The 25,365-nt window shown below is 46.3% G+C and overlaps 1 protein-coding gene across 2 annotated transcripts in view; it reads right to left on the bottom strand.

Moving 5' to 3' along the window:
• Window positions 1-4: 4 nt before the first annotated feature.
• The window catches only part of LOC147449251 (D-lactate dehydrogenase [cytochrome], mitochondrial-like), a 154,309-nt gene continuing 128,948 nt past the window's right edge, over window positions 5-25,365 (bottom strand). For both annotated transcript variants that reach the window (XM_086521766.1, XM_086521767.1), the window contains 6 exons: window positions 21,122-21,231; window positions 20,988-21,050; window positions 20,731-20,810; window positions 20,521-20,651; window positions 672-715; window positions 5-529 (listed from right to left, as the gene is read on the bottom strand). In XM_086521766.1, the coding sequence (XP_086377892.1) occupies window positions 410-529; window positions 672-715; window positions 20,521-20,651; window positions 20,731-20,810; window positions 20,988-21,050; window positions 21,122-21,231 (548 nt within the window). In that variant the 3' untranslated portion in view covers window positions 5-409. The remainder of the gene's footprint in view (window positions 530-671; window positions 716-20,520; window positions 20,652-20,730; window positions 20,811-20,987; window positions 21,051-21,121; window positions 21,232-25,365) is intronic.

Below are 25,365 nucleotides of genomic sequence, written 5' to 3'. Positions count from 1 at the left end.
CATGTAAAAGATATCGATATCATCATGTCATAAAGATAAAACAAAAAAGAGCAGCTACAAAAACCTTCCCGACGTAGCATGCTGGAAATTGTGCATGGATGTGTGGTATTCTGTATACAAGACCTAAAAATACATGAGGGCTGGCTGGAGCTCTACTGAGGACCGGCCTATATGCATATCTATATGCGTGCAGTTACTTTCAAATTTTTTCTCATAGAAATTGTGTTAGTAGGTACTGAGTGGTGTTTCAGTGGAATCTTTGGATTGATGACCCAATCTTCACTCATCGAGTGCAGCTATCTACCGCAAATAGACTCGCGCATTGAGTGTACACATGAATTATTTTGTTTTAAAATCTGTCTCGAGGTTTCTTTAGCCTCACCTTTTGTTTCTATCTCCGAGCTTTTTGTCACATACATACATGTGAAGGTATTATCTTTCCAGGATTCATAATGTTGTTTGGATCAAGTGCATGCTTCAGTTTCTTCATGGTCTTCAATGTCTCATATCCCAGCTCCTTTTCCATGTACTGCAGAGGTCAATATAACATTATACCATTTCCCTACTTTTTTGCATTGCAAGGAATAAAATAGCCATGCATAAATTCAATTACAGGTAATTCACTCCTTTGCAAAAGCATGCATCACTTTGCTAAAACCCTCTGATATTACCTTCATCTTTCCTGTACCAACTCCATGCTCGCCAGTGCATGTACCTGTTACGATTTTCTCTCTCTCTCTCTCTCTCTCTCTCTCTCTCTCTCTCTCTCTCTCTCTCTCTCTACTCCCCTCCCATATTGTCTTCACATTGTATGGGAGATGGGAGATACCTCATGGAAATGACGACTACACATGGATTAGCCATACTTAATGGCTTACAGCGATTTCCTGGAGCAGCCGGTTTCACATGCTTTCCACATAGACATGGGGCCAGTCCAGTGGATTATGTTATGACACAACCGAGCTTTATCCCCTGCATTCAGGATTTCACAATCGGAGCCAGGCCAGTGGGCATAGCAGTAGACCATGCTCTCTTGACACTATCCGTTAAATTCAGTATACTACAACCCAGACACCAGGAGACAAGTCACACACCCGCTATACATTTACTCCAGAGATTGATTTCGTTTATTCAAAGGAGATCTGGCACCGTCTATTGGAAGGCACAGCTGGCACAAATGGTACAGGCCTCTCAGTGGAGGAGTGCACCACGCTACTGACTGAGACATTGCACGGGGCTGCATCAGTGGCATACCCACACACTCAGCCGGGCAAGAGACGACATTCTGGGAGCATGCCCCAGAATAGTTGGTATGATGAAGAATGCAGAGAGATGAGAGACTAGCTTCCGAGGGATCTTCTTTTGGGAGTCATCACTTACAGACAGTCTCGGATTGCTTTCCGACGCCTTGTGCGACAGAAGAAGCAAGCTTACCTAGCCCAAATGGAGCGAGACTTGTATCAGATGTTCTTGAGTAGGGACTCAGGAGAGGCATGGCGTCTCTTCCATGAGCACTCCCCTCCCCCAGTGATTACTTCACCTCAGGTGTGGGGCCAATATGCGACATCATTATATACGGTTCCTGGACAAGAACCCCTTCCAGACCCTACCAAGCCTTGCCCAGCTACGAGCACTTTCTTTACACCTGAGATGGTACAAAGGGTCATTGACAGAATGAAGACCGGGAAGGCATATGATCATGACGGTCTAGTATCGGAGCACTTTACACATGCCAGGGATATGCTGATGGAGGTTCTCGCAGTGTTGTTCAATCGTGCCATGTCTGAGGGATTACCTGAGACTTGGAGATTGTCTAATATTGTGCCCATCTTCAAGGCTGGTGACCCTACAGAGCCTGGGAACTACCGCACTCATAGTTACAGGGGACGGGGGGACAGGCCCTAGGGCCGGGGAACGGCCGTAACCGGGCCGGGAACGGCTGGGAACGCCGAGGGACGAACGGAAAACGGGCCGGACGGGCGGGTCGCAGGGGGGACGGACCGGGGACGGCCGGGACCGGACCGGGGTCGGATGGACCGGACGGGGACGGCAGGGGTCGGCTGGGGTCGGATTCAAAAAAGTGACCGTTTTTGACAGTTTGCAACGGCTCTGTGCAGCCCCAACTGCCATATTTTTTAGGCCTTGGCCCTTGGGAGGCTATAAAAGGCTCCCTTGGGCCTCTTAATACTCATAGTCTCAATGCTCAATGCTCATTCCATTTCCCTCAAGCTCAAGGCTCAAGCTCATTCCATTTCCCTCAAGCTCAAGGCTCAAGTTTGAACTTTGAAGCTCTCCTCTCCCTCTTCTACCCACTTTGAAGCTCTCCTTTACTCTCTCTCCACACAAGCTCTCCTCTAACCCTTCTAACTTCTAAGCTCTACTCTCTCGAGTCTCTCCACCATCATGTCATCTCAAGCCAACTCCACTTCTCAAGCTGCTTCTTCTCGAAGGAGGCCCGCCGTGAAAACCTGGTCGTGGTGGGATGAAGTCGACTTTAGCTCGCGTGGCAAAGGTGGCGGTGCAAGACCATGGACGTGCAAGCTATGTCCATACAAGAGATCGGGTGGTTCAAACAAAGTGCGAGCCCATCTTCTTCATGAACCCGGTCACGAGGTGAAGTTTTGCCCTCATGTAGCTCACGAGAAGAGGTTGGATCTTCTTGAGAAACTCACGGTGTATGAGGTTGCGGAAGCGGCCAAGAGGGGCCGTTTTGTTGCCGTTGATCCCTCCGCCACGGTGACACCGCGAGAGCAAAGGGAAGCGAACCTTGACGACATCTCTCGAACCTTCAAGAGCCATGGATCTACACCGTCCTCTTCCCTTCCGCATCGCCAAACCACTCTCAACGAAAATTGGAATCCTAAATTGGAGGCAGAGGTAGATAGGTCGGTTGCCCGATTCTTCTTCCACGACCACATTGCCTTCCATGCTTCGCGGTGAGTTTCCCTTGGCATATGCACATTGCAATCTTCCATTTTGTATTCATAATGGGTTATAATTTCTCGACTCTCCATACTAACGCAACATGCTCTATTTTGTGTGGATAGGTCTCCATACTTTCGAACCATGGTTACGAAAATAGGGGAATATGGCTCCTCTTATGTGCCACCTTCATCGGAGAGGCTTCACACCACCCTTCTTGACAAAGAGAAGCTTGTCGTGGAGCAAGCGGCCCAAGCAACAAAGGATTTGTGGGAGACCAATGGCGTCTCTCTTCTTGTAGATGGATGGAGCGACACCCGCAAGCGGTCCATCCACGGGGTGGTGGCCTACTCTCGGGGGGAGATGTACTTTGTGGAGTCACATGATGCATCCGATAGTGGCAAGGCCGCCGAGATGCTTGCTGCGGAGTGGACAAGCACCATAGAGATCACCGGCCCGGAGAATGTCCTTTGTATGGTTGCAGATGGAGAGGCGTCAAATAGGGCAGCCGGAGCTATCATTGAGGGCATGTATCCCAACATCCATGTCACATTTTGCATGGCGCATCGCCTCAATAACCTCCTCAAGGACATAGGGAACTTGTCATGGATTTCACCCACCATTGGTGACGCCTCTCGAATTGTCTCGTTTGTGCTCAACCATAGAAAAGTGCGCCATGAATTCTCAAAGAGGAGCCAATTGTCTTTGCTCAAATATTCAGAGACAAGATTTGCATTCAATTGGCTTATGCTAGGCCGCTTGTCTACATGTGGCGGAGCCTTAAGGGGCCTCTTTCTCAGTGATGAGTTCAAGGCCATGCCGGAGTCTACATCAACAGTAGGATTGAAATGCCGAGAATGGGCCGACGACGCCGCTTGGTGGGAGGAGGTGAAGACTCTTGACGCCATGGTCAAGCCTATTCTACACCTACTTCGAGTGGTGGATGGCTTGCAGCCATGCATTGGCAAAGTCTACGAAGCCATGGATCGGATGATAGAGGCACTTGAGAAGCTTGTGCCTGACCCTGTTCAGTATGCGGAGATTCATGGCTTGTGTGAGTCGAGGTGGAATGGATACTACTCTCCACTTCATGCGACAGCTTATGTGCTTGACCCTGAGTTTCAAGGAAGGCGTCAAGAGACCGACAAGGAGGTGAGCAAAGGATGGCGGCTTGCATTGGAGCGCCTTGAGCCTAGCAGTGACATTAGGCGCAAGATTAGAGACGAGCTACTCAACTACAGGCAAAAGAAGGGCTCCTATGGATGTGTAGATGCACAGCTTGATCGCAAAAAGATTGGCTCGGTTTTGTGGTGGGAGGACTATGGAGGAGATGGCCCACATTTGCGGCGCTTGGCTGTTCGTGTCCTTAGCCAAGCATGTACCACTAGTTGCTTAGAGCAACTATGGAGTGTGTACAGCCACATTGCCTCTAAGAAGAGGAATCGCCTTGGCGTTCAGAGGGCCAATGATTTGGTGTTTGTGAGCGCTAACTTGCGCATGCTTGCATGGAGCATCACACACAAGGCAGATCCTTTCACTGAGTGGGAGATGGCACAAGAGAATCCATCTATGGCCGATACTCTTTTGGAGGAGCTAGAGGAGGATTTCGAGGCTCAATGCGAGCCTCCCGAGCCGGAGCCCTCATACGTTGCTGACGACCTCGACTACGACGACGATGTGAAGATTCAGCAGGCGAGCACTTCTTGAGTTTGATGATCATTGATCACTCGACTCTCGAGTCAGGACTCTTGAGTCTACGACTCTACCTACTACATAGCCCTTTGTACTTTTTGTTATCCTTGAGGCCTCAGGCTTGTCCTAAGTCCTTTAGGCTTTTTGACTCTTGAGCCCTTGTGGCATGCACTTCTCATTTTGTATCCATTGATCATCGATGTTTTATTAGCACATTTCAACCTATATGACTCGTGTTCTTTGGTCTATTTAGTGTAAATTTATGGTCAAAGTGATGCTCTATGTGTGTGGCATGTGTGTAGGTCAAAAAATGCCAAAAAAACTCTCTTTTTTTTTTTTGCCGTTCCGACCCCGTCCCCGTTTCCTGACTTTTGCCGCCCGACCCCGTTCCCGACCCCGACCCGCCGTCCCATGTAACTATGACCGCACTATCATGGTTGGACACACATTGGCGCGGTTGTATGCATCTATCCTGGAGCAACACTTGAGTAATTGAGCAGAGGGCGAGGGGGTACGAGCAAAGGGTCAAGCCAGCTTCAGGAGGGGTTTCTTCACTCTTCACACTCAGGGCCATCATTGAGGAGGGCAGAGCACATGGGAGACGAATATATTGTAGCTTTGTGGACTTTCGTAAAGCATTTGACATGGTACCAAGAGCTTGATTGATGCGCAGACTACAGGAGATGGGGGTGCCCATAGAGGTGATTTGGGGGATTATGCCTTTGTACAGATCAGTGATGGGACGGGTACGCACTCCAGAAGGGGTATCTGATTTAGTTCACTCTACCATTGGAGTGAAACAAGGCTGCCCATTGTCTCCTACTCTATTTGGTATGTATGTTCATGAGGTGTCTGATTACATCGATAGAGAGGGTGATAGAGGTGCACAGCTGGCAGGGACGTGGATCCCATTGTTGCTATATGCTGATGATATTGTGTTGATATCTGACTCACCAGAAGGTATGCAACGACAGTTGGATGCACTACGCAATTTTGCAGAGGATAGCGGATTGTGTGTTAACCTAGGTAAAACCAAGGTTATGGTGTTTAGCACCACACCGCAATGGATCAGGAGATCAGTACCCACTTTCAAGTATGGTCAGGAGATTGTGGAGTATACAGATGCATACACTTAGCTGGGGGTAGTAAAGATACACTTAGCTGGGGGTAGTCTTTACTGGGCCGAGATTTTCCTTGAGAAGAGCAGCAGAGACTAGACTAACTAGAGCTGGTGCGGCTCTGGGAGGAATGGAGCGGATGTGTTCACAGGTTTAGTTCCAGGAACCTAGGACAAAGTTATGGCTCTTTGATACTTTGGTTGCCTCTACTATATTATATGGGGCGTAGGTTTGGGGACCTTCTATAGGCCAGGATGGGTGGAGGCGTATGGAGAAGCCCCTAATATCTATGATTTCTCGGCTGATTAGAGCCAAGGTTTCTGTACCGCATGATATCATTCGAGCGGAATTAGCTGCCCCCCCTATGGAGATTGAGGCGCTCACAAGATCAGTCTCCTTTGTACACAGTCTGTGGGATACTACCAGAGACAGATATTCCAGGGTGGCTCCAGAGTCCTCCAGACAATTAGCTCTTAATGGGGATACATAAGGCTGGTATAAACAGATGGCATCATGGTTTCAGACACATGGTTTCACCATGGACAAGTTGCCTCCTTTTCAATACTCTCTACAGGCACCCTTGAGGTCTCTGACACGGGTAGAGATTAGTAGACTCATCCGTCAGGATCTGATCCAGCTGGACACGAGGAGGACATGGATAGAGCCGTTACAAGAGTTGGGCACAAAAATTCGCTTTCTATAGAGAGCATCTTCTCCACCTCACGGGGGATGGGTTTCTGATTCGACCTAGCTATATGGACACGCATCTTTCGCATGGTTTGCGTTGTGCCATTGGCCAGATACGCACGTCCTCACATTAGCTCGAGATTGAGACTGGCAGATTCAGAGGGACACCAGCAGATAGTAGAATATGCCGCTTATGCCATCTAGAGCCAGAGATAGAAGTACATTACACATGTCATTGCACAGTGTACTATGAGATACGATTCCATTTCACTGTCTATTCAAAGAAGGTTTTGGGCCTCTATCTAGGGTCATGAGTTATGAGGATCAAAGATGTCTTGGGCTTTATCTACTTGAGTTACACAATTAGCTCTTAACGAGGATACATCATGCTGGTATGCTCAGATGACATCATGGTTTCAGACACATGGTTTCACCATGGACAAGTTGCCTCCTTTTCAATACTCTCTTCAGGCACCCTTGAGGTCTCTGACACGGGTAGAGATTAATAGACTCATCCGTCAGGATTTGATCCAGTTGGACACGAGGAGGACATGGATAGAGACGTTACAAGAGTTGGGCACAAAGATGGCTTTCTATAGAGAGCATCTTCTCCACCTCACGGGGGATGGGTTTGTAATTCGACCTAGCTATATGGACACGCATCTTTCGCATGGTTTGCGTTGTGCCATTGGCCAGATATGCACGTCCTCACATCAGCTCGAGATTGAGACTACCAGATTCAGAGGGACACCAACAAATAACAGAATATGCCGGTTATGCCATCTAGAGCCAGAGACAGAAGTACATTACATATGTCATTGCACAGTGTACTATGAGATACGAGGCCGTTTTCACTGTCTATTCAGAGAAGGTTTTGGGCCTCTATCTAGGGTCATGAGTTATGAGGATCAAAGATGTCTTGGGCTTTATCTACTTGAGTTACACAAGCATAGAGAAACCTTACTGAGGAGAGGAGAAGAGAGACATCCCCAAAGACAGATCACAGATTTCTTTACACTAGATATTGTACAACCAGAAGAACAGACAGAGGAGCAACCAACGACGATGGAGGCCAGATACGCACGTCCTCACATTAGCTCGAGATTGAGACTGGCAGATTCAGAGGGACACCAGCAGATAGCAGAATATGCCGCTTATGCCATCTAGAGCCAGAGATAGGAGTACATTACACATGTCATTGCACAGTGTACTATGAGATACGATTCCATTTCACTGTCTATTCAATGAAGGTTTTGGGCCTCTATCTAGGGTCATGAGTTATGAGGATCAAAGATGTCTTGGGCTTTATCTACTTGAGTTACACAATTAGCTCTTAACGAGGATACATCATGCTGGTATGCTCAGATGACATCATGGTTTCAGACACATGGTTTCACCATGGACAAGTTGCCTCCTTTTCAATACTCTCTTCAGGCACCCTTGAGGTCTCTGACACGGGTAGAGATTAATAGACTCATCCGTCAGGATTTGATCCAGTTGGACACGAGGAGGACATGGATAGAGACGTTACAAGAGTTGGGCACAAAGATGGCTTTCTATAGAGAGCATCTTCTCCACCTCACGGGGGATGGGTTTGTAATTCGACCTAGCTATATGGACACGCATCTTTCGCATGGTTTGCATTGTGCCATCGGCCAGATACGCACGTCCTCACATCAACTCGAGATTGAGACTACCAGATTCAGAGGGACACCAACAAATAACAGAATATGCCGGTTATGCCATCTAGAGCCAGAGACAGAAGTACATTACATATGTCATTGCACAGTGTACTATGAGATACGAGGCCGTTTTCACTGTCTATTCAGAGAAGGTTTTGGGCCTCTATCTAGGGTCATGAGTTATGAGGATCAAAGATGTCTTGGGCTTTATCTACTTGAGTTACACAAGCATAGAGAAACCTTACTGAGGAGAGGAGAAGAGAGACATCCCCAGAGACAGATCACAGATTTCTTTACACTAGATATTGTACAACCAGAAGAACAGACAGAGGAGCAACCAACGACGATGGAGAGGTCTACCCGCACTACTGGCATTCTCATAGACTGAGCATTGGAGCTAGGGAGATCTAGACGACCTCGAGGGAGGAGAGGAGCTACACAATTTCGAAGGAGGCTATGGCAAAAGATTCAAGCCATACTCTTTCGTCGTCCAGAGTGCAGATGAAGATGGATCTCTACTCCCCTCCCATATTGTCTTCACATTGTACTGCTTAGTTTAGGATCCCGTAGTATTTATATTTTGTTATCCTAGTTTAATTTATTTTGTTAATCTGACTTTGTATTAGATACACCGCATTGTAACTTTCTGGTCTCATAGGTCACTTTGGCCTTTTGAAGACGTTAATATAACATTTCATTTTATTTCATTTCTCTCTCTCTCTCTCTCTCTCTCTCTCTCTCTCTCTCTCTCTCTCTCTCTCTCTCTCTCTCTCTCTCTCTCGCCATTGGTACTCCGTGCTCTCGCCTGCACAGCCAGCTTCAGCCCCCGCCTCTCACTAGTGCAGCCAGATTCAGCTCACCTGCTCACGGCCCCCACTTGCCACGCAGCCTTGACAACACCACGGCTCACCCCTCTCCTACCGGAGGCTGCCTCATCATCATTTGCAGATCTGTGTTCGAACCCAAGTCAGCCCTACCTACGCAGGTCTGCAGATTGACCTCAATAAAAAGATTTGCTTTCAATTTAAAACTATGTACAGAGGCCGTTCACACACTCATCCCCACAACTTGGCTCCTTCATAGAGGGCATTCATAAGAAGTGTGCACTCGAGTGGTAAATTTATTGTTCGGCTCCAAGCCCTATTAGGAGCTAATTCCCATGAGCAAGCCATTCAAAGCTTCACAACGGCAACCATTCTCATTGACATTTAAAGGCGACTTCAAGCAAAGAATTGCGAAGAGGAGCTTCACGACGGTGAAGAGGAGCTTTACAAATTGAATTCTCTCTCTCTCTCTCTCTCTCTCTCTGTCTCACAAAGGAGGTCAGGCATCCTACATGTAGCTGGGAAGACATCATACGCGTAGCTCAGCTGGGCATCATAAGCGATATCATATGTGTAGGATTCAGTGGGACATTCTGTGTGCGAAATGGTAAGTGAGCCCGATACATCTCTTGAACGACAAAACATGGAAGCAATCTCCCTTGCACAAGATATGGAAGCCGGCAATGTCTCACCTGTTTGCAAGTCGCGAACAAAGGCAACTTTCATGCTCACGAACAAGCGGATGGCGCAAATGGAGAGGGAAATGAAGGAGTGGAAAACAAAGATGGAAGGATGGTGGAAGGAGAAGGCCAACCTCCTTCAGATGGTCTTCAATGAAGGTGCACAATGGAAGAAGGAGAAACAGAGCCTTAACGTAGGAATACAGACACTCAAAGAAGAAGTCTCAGCCCTCAAATAGGAGAACCCAAACGACGAGATACGGACACTCAAAAAAGAAGTCTTAGCCCTTAAACAGGAGCTTGCTGATAGAGTAAGCAGTGGACTAGATGAAGGCGAATTTCAGCCCTCGATAATAGATGAAATCAAGGAAATCAAGGAACAAGTAAGGATGATCACAGAGGAAGAGAAACTGAGTGTGGCAAAGACATCTTCATGGGCGGAGATGATAACAAGGACACAGAAAAAGGCGGACGAAGCCGAAAAATGGATTGAGGTCGCCAAGAAAGGGAAAGGTCAAGAAACTCCTTGTACACCGGCGCTTATCAACATGACCCTCGAAGAGGAACAAAGAAGGCGGATGTGAGCCCTGCATGTGAGAGTGATTGGTCTCAAGGACATAAACAATGTGGAGAAAGAGGTCACAAACCTTACATCCATGATGGGGATGGAGAAGCCTTTGCACACAAAGGCATGGAGGGTAGATAAGAAAAGTGATGGCATGGGAGAGTCTTCAAAGGGGAGAGCCCTCATATTACGCTTCCCCTTGTTGGAAGAGAAGAAGGAATTCTTGAGGAAGAGGCCTACTCTCAAAAAGACAGGTATTTTCCTCGGTGATGACCTGACTCTCTCACAGCTCGCACATATGAGAGAGGTAATGCCAGAGATTACATCGGCAAGGGAGAAGAGATAGATGGCCTTCTACAGAGATGGACGGGTGGTGATTTTAGAGCGGCGCACTGCATGACGATGCGAGGCCTATGCGACCACACTGAAGATGGCTACCTGGAATTGTAATGGATCTATGAGGTTGGACGTTTCAAAGACAAGGATATTGTCTTCTTCTCAAAGACTCATCAAGCCCCTGGATAGGTGATGTCACATTTGGTGGGATACAGATGGGAGACAGCTCACAGGACAAATGCGAGATCTGAGAATGGCAGTAGAGGTTCAGGAGGAGTAGCAATTCACAGGAGGCAGGTCACACAACCGCTATACATTTACACCTAAGACTGATTTCGTTTATACAAAGGAGATCTGGGACCGTCTATTGGAAGGCACAGCTGGCACAAATGGTACAGGCCTCTCAGTGGAGGAGTGCACCACTCTACTGACTGAGACACTGCATGGGGATGCATTAGTGGCATACCCACACACTCAGCCGGGCAAGAGACGACATTCTGGGAGCATGCCCTAGAATAGTTGGTATGATGAAGAATGCAGAGATATGAGAGCCCAGCTTCCGAGGGATCTTCTTTTGGGAGTCATCACTTACAGACAGTCTCGGATTGCTTTCCGACGCCTTGTGCGACCGAAGAAGCGAGCTTCCCTAGCTCAGATGAAGCGAGACTTATATCAGATGTTCTTGAGTAGGGACTCAGGAGAGGCATGGCGACTCTTCCATGAGCACTCCCCTCCCCCAGTGATTACTTCAACTTATGTGTGGGGCCAATATGCGACATCATTACATACGGTTCTTGGACAGGAACCCCTTCCAGACCCTACCAAGCCTTGCCCACGAGCACTTTCTTTCCATCGGAGATGGTACAAAGGGCCATCGATAGGATGAGGACCGAGAGGGCATATGATCATGACGGTCTAGTAGCGGAGCACTTTATACATGCCAGGGATATGCTGATGGAGGTTCTCGCAGTGTTGTTCAATCGTGCCATGTGTGAGGGATTACCTGAGACTTGCAGGTTGTCTAATATTGTGCCCATCTTCAAGGCTGGTGACCCTACAGAGCCTGGGAACTACCGCACTATTATGGTTGGACACACATTGGCACGGTTGTATGCATCTATTCTGGAGCAACACTTGAGTAATTGGGCAGAGGGTGAGGGTGTACGAGCAAAGGGCCAGGCCAGCTTCAGGAGGGGTTTCTTCACTCTTGATCATATTCTGACACTCAGGGCCATCATTGAGGAGGACAGAGCACATGGGAGACGGATCTTTTGTAGCTTTGTGGATTTTCGCAAAGCATTTGACACGGTACCAAGAGCTCAATTGATGCGCAGACTACAGGAGATGGAGGTGCCCATAGAGGTGATTTGGGGAATTATGGCTTTGTACAGATCAGTGATGGGACATGTACGCACTCCAGAAGGGGTGTCTGATTTAGTTCACTCTACTATTGGAGTGAAACAGGGCTGCCCATTGTCTCCTACTCTATTTGGTATGTATGTTGATGAGGTGTCTGATTACATGGACAGATAGGATGACAGGGGTGCCCAGCTGGCAGGTACGTGGATCCAATTGTTGCTATATGCTGATGATATTGTGTTGATATCTGACTCACCAGAAGGTATGCAACGACGTTTGGATGCACTACGCAGTTTCGCAGATAATGGATTGTGTGTAAACCTAGGTAAAACCAAGGTTATGGTGTTTAACACCACACCGCAATGGGTCAGGAGATCAGTACCTACTTTCCAATATGGTCAGGAGATTGTGGAGTATACAGATGCATGCACTGACCTGGGGGTAGTCTTTACTGGGCCAAGATTTTCTTTGAGAAGAGCTGTGGGAGGAATGGAGAGGATGCGTTCGCAGGTTCAGTTCCAGGAACCTAGGACAAAGATATGGCTCTTTGATACTTTGGTTGCCTCTACTATGTTATATGGGGTGCAGGTTTGGGGACCTTCTGTAGGCCACGATGGTTGGAGGCGTATGGAGAAGCCCCTCGTATCTATGATCTCTCGACTGATTAGAGCCAAGGCTTCTTTACCGCATGATATCATTCGAGCGGAATTAGTTGCACCCCCTATGGAGATTGAGGCGCTTACCAGATCAGTCTCCTTTGTACACAGTCTGTGGGATACTACCAGAGACAGATATGCCAGGGTGGCTCTAGAGTCCTCGAGACAATTAGCTCTTAATGGGGATACATCATGCTGGTATGCACAGATGGCATCATGGTTTCAAACACATCGTTTGACCATGGAGAGGTTGCCTCCTTTTCAATACTCTCTACCAGCACCCTTGAGGTCTCTGACGCAGGTAGAGATTAATAGTCTCATTCGTCAGGATCTAATCCAGCTGGACACGAGGAGGACATGGATAGAGCCGATACAGGAGTTGGGCACAAAGATGGCTTGCTTTAGAGAGCATCTTCTCCACCTCACGGGGGATGGGTTTGTGATTCGACCTAGCTATATGGACACGCATCTTTCTCATGGTTTGGGTTGTGCCATTGGCCAGAGACGCACGTCCTCACATCAGCTCGAGATTGAGATTGGCAGATTCAGAGGGACACCAACAGATAGCAGGATATGCCGCTTGTGCCATCTAGAGCCAGAGACAGAGGTACATTACATATATCATTGCACAGTGTACTATGAGATACGAGGACGTTTTCATTATCTATTCAGAGAAGGTTTTGGGCCGCTATCTAGGGATCCTCATAAGTTATGAGGATCAGAGATGTCTTGGGCTATATCTACTTGAGTTACACACGCATAGAGAAACTTTACTGAGGAGAGCTGAAGAGAGACAACCCCAGAGACAGATCAAAGATTTCTTTACACTAGATAATGTAGACCCAGAAGAACAGACAGAGGAGCAGCCAAGAGTGGAGAGGGGTGCCCGCACTACTGGCATTCTCATAGATCGAGCATTGGAGCTAGGGAGATCTAGACGACCCCAATGGAGAAGAGGAGCTACACAGTTTGGAAGGAGGCTACAGCAAAGGATTCGAGCCATACTTTTTCGTGTCCAGAGTGCACATGAAGATGGATCTCTACTTCCTCCCATTTTGTCTACACATTGTACTGCTTAGTTCACACATGTCACGCCTTTCACCTTTCACACCTATCAGCTTAGCTAGGACTCCACAGTATTTATATTTTGTTATCCTAGTTTAATTTATTTTGTTAATTTGACTTTGTATTAGATACACCGCATTGTAACTTTCTGGTCTCATAGGTCACTTTGGCCTTTTGAAGACGTTAATATAACATTACATTTCATTTCATTTCATTTCTCTCTCCCCAATAAGTTTGAAATAACAGGTCCCGAGTTCAACTCTCCTCGTCGGATAGATCTTTAAGGTCTCTTGGGATAGTTTCCTATGACGTTAAATTTCTCGTCTTCTCGGGTGTATGTGTGTGTGCGCGTGCTAATAAAAAGAGGAAAATGGTATAACCTTTCCATCACCCAAGTGTGATGGATTGGTAATGTGATTTCCCTCTTGAATAACAAGTCCTGAGTTCAGCTCTCCTTGTCAGATAGATCTTTAAGGTCTCTTGAGATAGTTTCCTACGACGTTAAAACTCTCTCTCTCTCTCTCTCTCTATGTTTACCGTGACGTATGAGAGAGGGAAGTCAAACTCTCTCATGAAATCAAGTAAGAAGATAGCTGTTCACCAACTCCCCTCACACAGAGACTCCCACTGTGTTTTCAGAAAGTCTTGTTGATCCATTGACTTCTTTGCGTAGAGAACTTTAAGCCCTAAAACTACAACGCGCTCTTCAAGAAGAGAAATCAATCTCTCTTAGACAGGAGAAACCACCACATCTTGAGACTTTGGATCAAATCAAAAGAGAGCTAGAATAGCTTCGATCTCAGCAGGAGAATAAAGCTATGGTATGGTGCAGCTCGTGTCGCTCTCTAGGACATCCTCCACAGGACTGTCCCCTTCGGGCTTATTGCCACTTCTGCGAAAAGTCTGGGTATGAAGACAAGGATTGCTACTATATCAAGGGATCACGGAAAATACAACAAAGTCTAGGTCCTTCTCTCCAACAAGGGCTAGCATCTGCATCCAACATGGTATCACCCTGTAGCCATCAGAACCAGATGCCACCTTTGCTGACAACACCTCCTATGCAAGGTATGCACAACAACTTTGCATCCCCAAGCTTTTATCATGCTAGTACCAAAGAGAGAGGAATTCCATACAGCTTGCTACGTCATCTTGCCGATGAAATTTTCGAAAATCTGCCACGTCATCAGTTTTTGCGTGTGCAGGTCCTGCATTATTTTAATCCTTTATGTCACTTGGGCCCCCAACGGACGGGGTCCCCATACGTTGGTAGGACTTCTCTGTTTTTTTTCTTCTTAGGGTTTAGGCCCTTCAGCCGGCATTTGTAAGTTGGCTCCCTTCTTTAGGCTTTGACACGTCAGCAGTTTGTTACATCTCCCCTACTTGAAAGAGAGTAATCGTCCGCGATTACAGCATATCTGCAAAACAACTCAAGTTAGCTCAAAATTTTTCTGAGGATCATTCCGTGGGACAATTAGTTTGCTCTTTTTATTAAGGAGTTAGCTTCTCCTTTTTGCTCTTTTGATCAAGGAGTTAGCTTCTCCTTTCGACTGCTTTGATCAAGGAGTTAGCTTCTCCTTTTTGCTCTTTTAATCAAGGAGTTAGCTTCTCCTTTCCTCCAGACTGGAACTCTTGATATTCCGGCGTAGTAAAATTAGCTATCACACCCAGACCGTACTGATCTTCCACGAGTGTCTTGATGCACTAAAATTACATACCCAGGCAATCTCATCAAATTAGGAATAATCAATAATTGACACATCACAATGCAACACAAATGCTCACATATGAATGTTACAAGACACAACAAACAGCGCCGCTGAGCACTCCCCCGAGACAAACGGTCTACGGTATGAAGCTACTCAACGACTACCTCGTCACTCCCCCCGCAAATAACCTAAAAAGATCCGGGCCATGAGCTCAGAGGACTGTACAACCAAACGCTCCCTAGACCGCAATCTACGTTGCTCGGAGGTTCAAGCATACAACCAAACGCTCCCCAGGCATAGGCCTGCGTTGTTCCAAGGTTTTCTAGCATACAACGAAACGCTCCCGAAGCATCTGCCTGTGTCGTTCCGAGGTTCAAACAATACCAAAACAATATTTCTCACTTCTCCACTCGGGAGTAAAAATTATCAATCATTGAAACCAGTATTAAAACCAGAGTCAAACATTTCAAATCGGCACCAAGACAAGTTTAAAACAGATAGCATCCATTTCAAACAAAGTTCAAACAATACTTTCTCAAGCAATGTTCAAAAGTATCTAACTAGAAAACAACTAGAGAGGTCATCCAGGATTTTGTTCGGACAACCGAACTTTGAGGACAACGGGCTTGCCCTTCTGCATCACGGTGATGGTTCAATTCCAGACCTGGAGAGTTGCATCATTCTTGTCGTGCCACGGCATGCCCAACAGAACGTCGCAATTGCCCGACTTCATAATGTGGAAATCGGCTTTTCCATGATAATCTTGTATAGTCACTGGAAGTGCACCAATGAACAATACCACTTTCTGAGTTTGCCCCGTGGCTAGCTCAGCTTTAATTTCTCCACCCTCTGCATCATAATCAAAGTGCATCTGCTTCAAGATTTCTGGATGGATGAAGTTCTCCATAGCTCCGGGGTCAAAGAAAATAAGGGCCTTCAAGCCGTTGACTTTTCCATAAGCTCTGCATAATTCATTAAACTCTCGAGGTATATACCATAAATATCGGGTACTGATCCAAAAGCAAGTCTAGCCTTCTTGGCTGGAGGTGGCCGCAGCAGAGATTTGTCTATCGTGGGAGTAGAAGGTTGCATTGAGGTGGTCGAGGCTCGCTCAGGACATGTATTGAACGTATGCCCTATTTGGAAACATTCGAAGCATCGGCCTTCTTGTAACAAGGCGTCTCGTTGACGTTGTGTCAGACGACGTCGTTGAGGTTGGTTTTCACGAGACTCTCGAGAATTTGTTCGTTGTTGCCGGGAGTTCTGGTTAGTGGCCCGAGAGAGAGAGAGAGAGAGAGAGAGAGAGAGAGAGAGAGAGAGAGAGAGAGAGAGAGAGAGAGAGAGACGACACGCGACACGGAGTGGCGGAGAGAGAGAGAGAGAGAGAGACGACACGCGACACGGAGTGGCGGAATTCCACCCAGAGAGTATTGGCCCCAAAACTTGGTGCCTCTTTCAATATTTCTATATAGGGGAAATTATCAAAATACCCCTTTTATTTGAGAAAATTCCCAAAATACCCTTCAAATTTCAAAAATTCCCAAAATACCCCTGGTTGGGAGACTTAATTTCTAGAAAAATAAATTTTTCTGTAGGTCTTCACAAGAAGAGTGATTGTTTATCGTACAAGATGCTAAAACTACAATTTGAGTTGGTTACGTAGGCTTTGGAGATGAATTGCTTCATTATTTTTAGACATAATTGCTTTTTTTGCGATTGTAAATGGTGACAAATTACATGCTGAGCACTCAAAAACGAATCTCAATTGTCAAAAACAAATGAAGATTAGAAAATCTTGAACATTCCAACCAAAATAGATACAAGGGTATTTTGGAAATTTTTGAAATTTGAGGGGTATTTTGGGAATTTCCTCAAATTAGAGGGGTATTTTGGTAATTTTCCCTTCTATATATTACATCAACCCAGTACAAGCCGGTACTCCAGACTCTGCACCTTCTCCAAGAAGCATGCCAAAGAATGAGCCCTAACCTCATATTTAAAGGACCTTGGCCTCAAAAGCAATTACAGTGAAAAGCCTTCAAACTCAAAAGCATTTGGTCCAAAAGCAAAGTTAGAAAATTGCCAACGTAATTTTCGAAAATCCGTACAGTCCGCCACGTCATCAGCCAACGCAAAACGCGGAATTTCGTATAACTTGGCATGTCATCCTGCCATCGCAATTTTCGAAAATCTGCCACATCATCAGTTTTTGCGTGTGTGGAGGTCCTACTTTATTTTAATCCTTTGTCACTTGGGGCCCCATCGGACGGGGTCCCCATAAGTTGGTAGGACTTCTTCTTCTGTTACTTGTTCTTCTTAGGGTTTAAGCCCCTCGATCGGCATCTGTAAGTTGGCTCCCTTCTTTAGGCTTTGACACATCAGCAGTTTGTTACACCCTCGCCTGCTGACTAGCTTCGACATTCGCCAATGATGCGACTTCTTCAACTACGACTTTACACAAGTTCTTCGTGACCCATCTCTTGACCTCGAGGCAACTTGTTTCGGAATACAAGTTCTTTTTCTGGCAGCCAAAGGTGCAAAGGCCTTGGCCAAGACGGTTGGTTTCTCTTTTCCATTGTGTGGCAAGGAGCACACAAAGAGGATTATGCATACAGTGCTAGATTGGCTCCATGTCCGGGCTCTTGAGTTCTCTCACGACACAAGAGACTTGGGAGTGACAGGCTAGATACAGACCCTATGGGACAAGCTCCATGTGTAGGCTCTTGAGTTCTCTCACCATACAGAAGACTTGGGAGTGATAGACTTGATACAGAACCTATGGACATTGGCCAAGTTCTCCATGACACCACTTGGTGCAACAGGTTGAAGATACATTGTGGTTTACTTTTTTGTATACACCCAGAGGACGCCTTGCTATGTATATATACATGAGGAAACCTGGACAGAGGATCTAGCCCTACAGACTGCACACTCATTTTGGGCATGAGTTAGACACTTTAGGCACCCCTGTCTCGAGGTTGTTCAAATGCAGATTACTCCCCATCCAAGCCGCAGCCTCGAAGATTGCGAAGTTGGCTACTGCTGCAGCATCGACTTTCTCTCATTAACTAAAACCGGCCCGTAGGGCGTAGACTTTAGCTTTCACTTGAATCTTTACTCCTTTAAACTTTATGACATAGAGGAACTTCACAAATAAACTTGAGACTGGAAGTTGGGGATCATCAACCCACCACCGTAGAGTAGAGCCCTCTTTGGGAAGCTCATTATTAGAGGGATTCTTCCACGGAAGGAGCCTTGAAAGGACCTATTGCTTCATCGAATTCATGACCTGATCCCACAAACAGGCAACCCATGGAGCCTTTCCACTTGCACATTTTCACAGAGTTGCAGAGAGTGGGCCTGAGCAAGAGATGGGAGGACCGTTTTGCTTTGAGTCTCCTTCGGTCTTGGGATCAGTTGTGGAGTGGCATTGAGCAATTGCAGAGTGGCCTTGAGCAACACCAGTCCACTTGCATTAAGGAACACTTGAGGCAGCAATTTACATGGAGCCCTTTGGTCAGCACAGCGAGGTCACAGGGTTGGTAGTCAACCTCGTGTCTCTTCAGGTACCATGACAGAGGGTCCAACCCACACTTTTGGGAACTGGCTGCCGTTTACAACACTTCTTGAGGAGACTCAGAGCCTTCAGCTGCAATACATGAGGGGGATGTAAAGCATGTGTCAGAATATTCAAGAGGCTATACCAACAAAGTGGCACCCCTCTCGCTCCTTGCTTGATGGGGGCTTTCACTTGACTCAAGGTCCTCATTGCAGTTAGGACTTGCTCAGACACGCTATTGCATGTTCTTTGAGGTTCAAAGAGAGGGTCACCTCCACAAAGTCACTACAGGGTACTAGAGGTGGCCAAGTGTTGCTTTCAGTGGATCTGAGTTGTGGGCATTAGTGGGAAGACTTGTGTAATAGATCTGTCAGCTCTTGAGTCAGGACACTTGCGCTTATGGGCTTGGGAAAGCCGCCCTCTGGTGTGAGTGTAGTGGGACCCGGGGGAGTGGCTTTAGAGGGATCCTTTTACTCCAGCTGATCACCTTGGGACCCCCTTCTTTCAGTACACAACACGACTAAGACATCACATACTCATAACGTAGAGAGAGGCTCGTCTTGCTGCAACGGATCATTGACAGGAGGAGGATCTCACGACCGAGTTCTTGGCAGATTTTTGGGGGCGCTTGTGGGACAGCATACAGCCAAGGAGAGTCACCATGTTTCAGTGGCTAGTAGCTCATTGAGCTAAGCTACTGCAGTTTGGAGTTGGTTGGTACACAGTGGCCACTCTATGGTATGTGCCGCCTGCGACCATCCACGTTTGGCTTGGCATTCTTCGACTGCCTGCACTTTCTACAGCTAGCAAGTACACTTGGGGTGTTGCACCTTGGTCCACTCTCACGGGCCCAGCACTTGAGATGGCTTCAGTCAGCAGGATGATTGTGATGCAAGAGGCCCGGCCTACATACACTCCAGCCCACCACAGAGCTTGTACCTCAGGACTGGACCAGAGATAGAGAATGTTCTTGGGAGCTCATTTGTAGCGTGACACGGTGGTTTATCTGGAGAGCCCGATGCTTCCACATCTTTGAGGCTTGACCCATCCCACCGGTAAAACCCATATGTGACATCTGGCTGGAGCTGATCCATACACTCAAGGGGCAGCTCTAACCACACGTGGGAGCGCCGCAAGGCCTTCCTACAACTTTGGCGATCAAGGGGCCCTTTTTCATCATAGTTCATGGGGCACCTAGATGGCAGCACCACCCACCAGTGTGGTTGTTTCCTCCTCCCATATCCTGATTCAGCCAACATTGTACATATCTTACCTTTTCATTGGGAGAGTCTCCCCACATTTTGATGTAGCCCTCACTAGCAGGGGCAGGTTGTAAACCATTGGGCGGTTTTCTCACCTGATGGAAGGATCTTTTTCTTGCAAAACAGGGAAAATCAGTATCGAAACATCTTGCACCAGTAGGTGCATAATCAACATAATGCCTATAAGTACATCCATTTGTAAGGAAACTCTCATAGCTTGATCACTGCCAACAGCACTATAGCCCCTCACATGGCAAGGCAATGGAACCCCGTATTTCAAGCCAATGCAGGCCTATGATTACATTTGTGTTTTATGCCAAACATCAGCTCCCTAACTCATATATACAAGAAACAAAAGTATGTACGCATGACCATTAGCACAATAGAGTAACCTGATGGCTTACCTTCCATAGACAGCGCTGTGTGCACCATGAAGTCATTGAGACGGTTAGCTTCATTTGCCTGCTCCTCATTTAAAGGGTCAAATAAAATAACAGTGTGAAAATTCCCATCTCCTGCATGCGATACGATGGCACTGCACCAAATGCGGAGTCAAGTAAGATGTACCAAAGAAAGCAGTTCTTACAAAGAAGGCAATCAGAGAATGGCATTACCACATAAGTGGTGAGGCATCAAGAACTTCCTTAGATTTAGTTATACAGTCTGCAAGTCTAGTTAACGGCACACACACATCCTGCACGATAGCGAGGGCATCTGATTAGACCTGATTTAACTGCTTAACACTGGTACGTGAGCAAACAGAGCTCAAAAGGGCTTGAAATAAGGAGCAATTGTTCCCATCTTCAAAAACAGAAAATTGCTATAATGATAACAGGCTATCCATTTCTGACGGAAATCAGGGCATTCTTACAGTGGACATTGCTTCTGCATCAGGTGCTGCTGCCAAACATGCCCATAGCGCTTCCTTTCTCATCTGTAGAAGTAGCCACAGAGCCATAACAACCACAACCAAGAGTCTTAAAAAGAGACAAATCAGACAAATACCTTCCAAAGGTTCTCTTTTTCCTCAGTTGTATCAAAATACAAAAAGCCTGAACCATCATGTTGCTGAGCAATCTTTTGTACTCTTATAGTCTGCTCGTGTGCATATGCCTCTGAAAACTAGAGTCTCTCAGAACAACGACCAAATTTCAAGAGCATGACTAAAGAATTGATTATGCTGCAACATTTGAAGCTAAAAGTAAGAATAGCTCCTGATATACACATTAATTGCAAACAAGATAAAGGATACTAAGTTAAAGAACAAAGCTTAAGCTGATCCTTGAGAAATGCGATAGGCATAGGGGCAAGATTAAGCAAGAGTATAATAAATTAAAGAAGCAAGCTTTCCATGCTAGCGGATCAATACACATCAGGAGTAAAGTAGCACAATCATTCATTTTTCCAAGGCATTTTTAAGGATGCAACTTACTCCTTGTTATTTATGTGGATCTTACCATTTTTCAAGTTTATCCTGCCACTTGAGATCGTCTAAACACAAACTTTTTTTTAAAAAATCTTGTTGATTCAAACTACAAGTGGGAAACCTCAAAGCAAGGAAAACCCACCAAGCAGGAAGATACAAGAAGTGGAGCAGCATGGAGCTCCAAGGGCTAAAAACAGTCAAAATAAATCCTAAAAGCATCAAGAGTGATGTCCCCAGCATCATAGGCAAAATGCAACACTTGACCCAGCGAAAATTTGAAGTAGGGAAACTCCTTAATAGCAATGCCTTGAAACATCAAGGAGTTGTGATGGTGCCAAATGGTCCACAGGACCCAAAATCTGACCCAGCCAAAAAAGACTAAACTGAGACTACAGAGACCAAAGCTCCCCAAAAAGCAAAAACTGTCAGTGGAAAGTAGCAGAGGGAAAATGCAACGGAAGAGCAGCCGACACCTACCAAATGAAGGACCGGGAGCAGCGACAGTCCCACAATAAGTACGGCAGTCTTGTCAGCATCATGACATCTGAGACAACGAGCAGGTGCAATATGCCAAGCAGGCAACAAGCTACCAACAGGTAAAACTCCCACCAAGATACGCCACAAAAAAATATGTTCCTTCAAAGGTAGCTGATTCTACCAGATACTAGCCAAGGTTCGCTTCCACCACAAGGCTGATTTGGAGAGGGACCATAGCTGATTACCATGCCGGACAATCCATACATCAGAGTGTAATAAAGCATATACATTGGCAGCAGAAATGCAGTCTAGCCTCAAGTCAGCAAGCTTCCAATCAAAAAAACGTGAGGCCACATTCAAAGGAGGACCAAGGGAAAAATCATCAAGCATCCTCTGAATCTCCCGCCAGAGAGAAGAGGAATGATGCCCCAAGCGAATCGAGATGCAGCATCAGGGAAAGAAAGAACATGCCCAGTATCATCCAACACCTACTGTACCTGGCATATTCCTTTTTGCAAAAGAAAATAGGCCTAGCGAGGAGACCGCTAAGCCAAAGTTGAGGAGGAAGCCTTGCTCCAATGCAAACTCTCCAAACGAAGGGAATTGCCAAGAAAGTGTTGGCGACCATGCCATTGCATATGCAAGGTGACAACCTTCGAGTCCACAATGAGAGAAGAAGTAAAGGGGCATCCTGGAATGTGTCCTTGAGGCTTGAAGCTGCCCAACAATAACCTCCCAATATGTCGGCTACCAATGACCAAATGATGGCATAACAATATGTTCACACATATGTGACACCATAGGTGTCCAGGGCTGCTGCTATTAAACCAAGATTGGTAACAACATAGCTTTCCGAGTCAGAACTTGAGTGCGCAAACCCAAAATGCTCAACCCACCAAGGAGCCTAGGAGAGCACAACTTGTCCAGAGACAAAGTCGGAGACCTTTTTTGTGAAATGAAGTGGACATAAGGGACTGCACAGTGCAAACGCAATCAAGACCAAGGTAACAAGAATAAGAAAAATTGCACATAGGCCATGAGAATGCACTAGACAATCCTGAGGCGTACATGTAGTGGCCAAGTGTACAGTTTCCAATAATGCAACTTAGAATGCAAACGTTAAAGCACCCAATCCAATCTATGCGCAGCCGATACATTCCACGCCAACGGATAACCCAAATGGCAGACTATGACATGCGGAGGAACAATCTCCCCCGGCCATAAAGGCTTATGCCAATCATACTCATTCAAAAGCAATAACTTAAATTTGCGAAAATTAACTTTGAGGCCCACAGCCAATCCAAGCAAGTGATGTCTAAACACACACACACCACTTTTTCTTTTTTGTAAATCTTTGGGATCAATTTCCAAGTGGGAAACGTCAAAGCGAGGAAAACCCATAGAAAGGATCATATACAAAAGCGCGAACACAAAAGTGTTCATCTGTGAAAAAGGGCTAAAAGCATTCATAGGAAAGCTGATGTATGTCTGAAGTGATATCACCAACTTCTCAAGCAAAGTGTAAAGATTGCCCAAGGGAAATCTTGAAAAACTGAAAGGGATCAGCATCAAAGCAAGAGAACATGCAGCTGTTGCGTTGACGCCACAGGGTCCAATAAGCCCAAAATCTGACCGACATAAAGAAACTGGAAATCGTTGTAAGGGAGGCGGGAGAATGCCCAAAGCCCAAAACCAATTGTGGAAAACCATAGAGGGGAATCGGAGCCACATACCAGCTGGTATAAGGCGTAGAAATCCTCTAGTAATGCAGCAATCCCAGAGGAGGTGACTAACATTCTCTTCCCCAGCCAAGCAACAAACACAACGAAAGGAGCACATGTGACATGCACTAAGAAAAGAGCCCACTGGGAGAACTCCAAGCAAGCATCGCCAGAGAAACAATCGCTCCTTCAAAGGCAAGTGACACACACACACACACACATACACTTTTTTTTTGTAAATCTGTTTTGATTAATTTACAGGTGGGAAATCTCAAAACGAGGAAAAACCCACTAGAAAGATCAGATACAAAGGGAAGAACATAGTAGTGTTCCGAGATGGAAAAGCTCTAAAAGCAAACATTAAAGAGTTGTAAGATGTCCAAGGATATGTCTCCAACATCAAATGCGAAATGTAATGATTGCCTAAGCGAAATCATGAATAAAGGAAAAGGGTATGCCTCCTGCTGATGGAACATGTGAAAATTGCGTTGGCACCACAAAGATCATAGCGACCAAAATCTGACCCATGTGAAGAAGATTGCAAATTGCTGAAGGGAGGGGGAGGTGGCGAGAATGCCAAAAACCCAGAATCCCTTGTGGAAGACCGCCGAGGGAAATTGCAGGCACAAATAGGCAGACATGCGGTCAAGGAAAGACCTAGTGAAGCGACAATCCCAAAGCAAATGTCTGACAATCTCATCACCGTCAGAACATCTGACACAACGCAAAGACCTGATGCGACGCGAAAAAGGAGAGTTTCAATGGCCAGAAACTCCCAACAAACAACCCAAAAGAAACAGACGCTCCCTAAGAGGCAAGTGGCATTTCCAAATTGCAATAAGAGCCTTTCTCCACCATACGTCAGATTTATACAAAGACTACAGCGCATTATAAAAATCAGCCAGCTAAAACTCATGCGGAAGAGAAGGATAAATGTTGCGGGCAGAAATGGCATCGAGTGGAGTGTCCCATCAAGTCCAATCTAGCATACGCCATTCACTGGCCAGTGGCGAAACAGGGAGGAAAACAGCCAGCATATGCTCAAGTGCACTCCAAATCTGACGATAATGTGCACCCAACCCAAAGCGTGCAGCTGCTTGAGAAGAAGGAAGCATATTCCCAGATGAATCCACCACATCACCCACCAAGATTATGCCTCGACAAGAAAGTATGCATGGCAAGGCGACTGGTCAACAAGAGTAAGAGAGAATGCCCTACTCCAGTGAATGCTTTCCAAGCGCAACGAATCCCCATCCGTTTGTTGTCTGTCATGCTAGGAAAGATGATCCGTAACGGTTTTCCAAGCAAAGAACAAACTAGAGGTCCCCGAGCAACTACGAATCTGGCCGACCATCTTGCCAAACACAATGCCAATGACCAAAGGCAGAAGTGGTAGCTTGCTGACATAGTGCAGCAATCATAACTGTCCATGGCTGAGAACCTCAAAGGGAGGAAAACCCAGTAAAGAAGTAAAAAAGACAGAGCATTGTGATGCTTCGAAAGCTAGAAACAATCAAAGAAAATCTTGTAGGCTTCAAGAGAGATATTTCCCACACTATAAGCATAATGTAGAGCTTGTGCAAGAGAAAACTTGAAATAAGGGAAACGATCGATTTCTAATACAT

This window comes from Adiantum capillus-veneris, chromosome 10 (assembly GCF_014529385.1).
Source record: "Adiantum capillus-veneris isolate H3 chromosome 10, ASM1452938v2, whole genome shotgun sequence".
Taxonomy (NCBI): Eukaryota; Viridiplantae; Streptophyta; class Polypodiopsida; order Polypodiales; family Pteridaceae; genus Adiantum; species Adiantum capillus-veneris.
The sequence above is the reverse complement of the archived record's forward strand: the minus strand, read 5'-3'. Positions and strand labels throughout refer to the sequence as shown.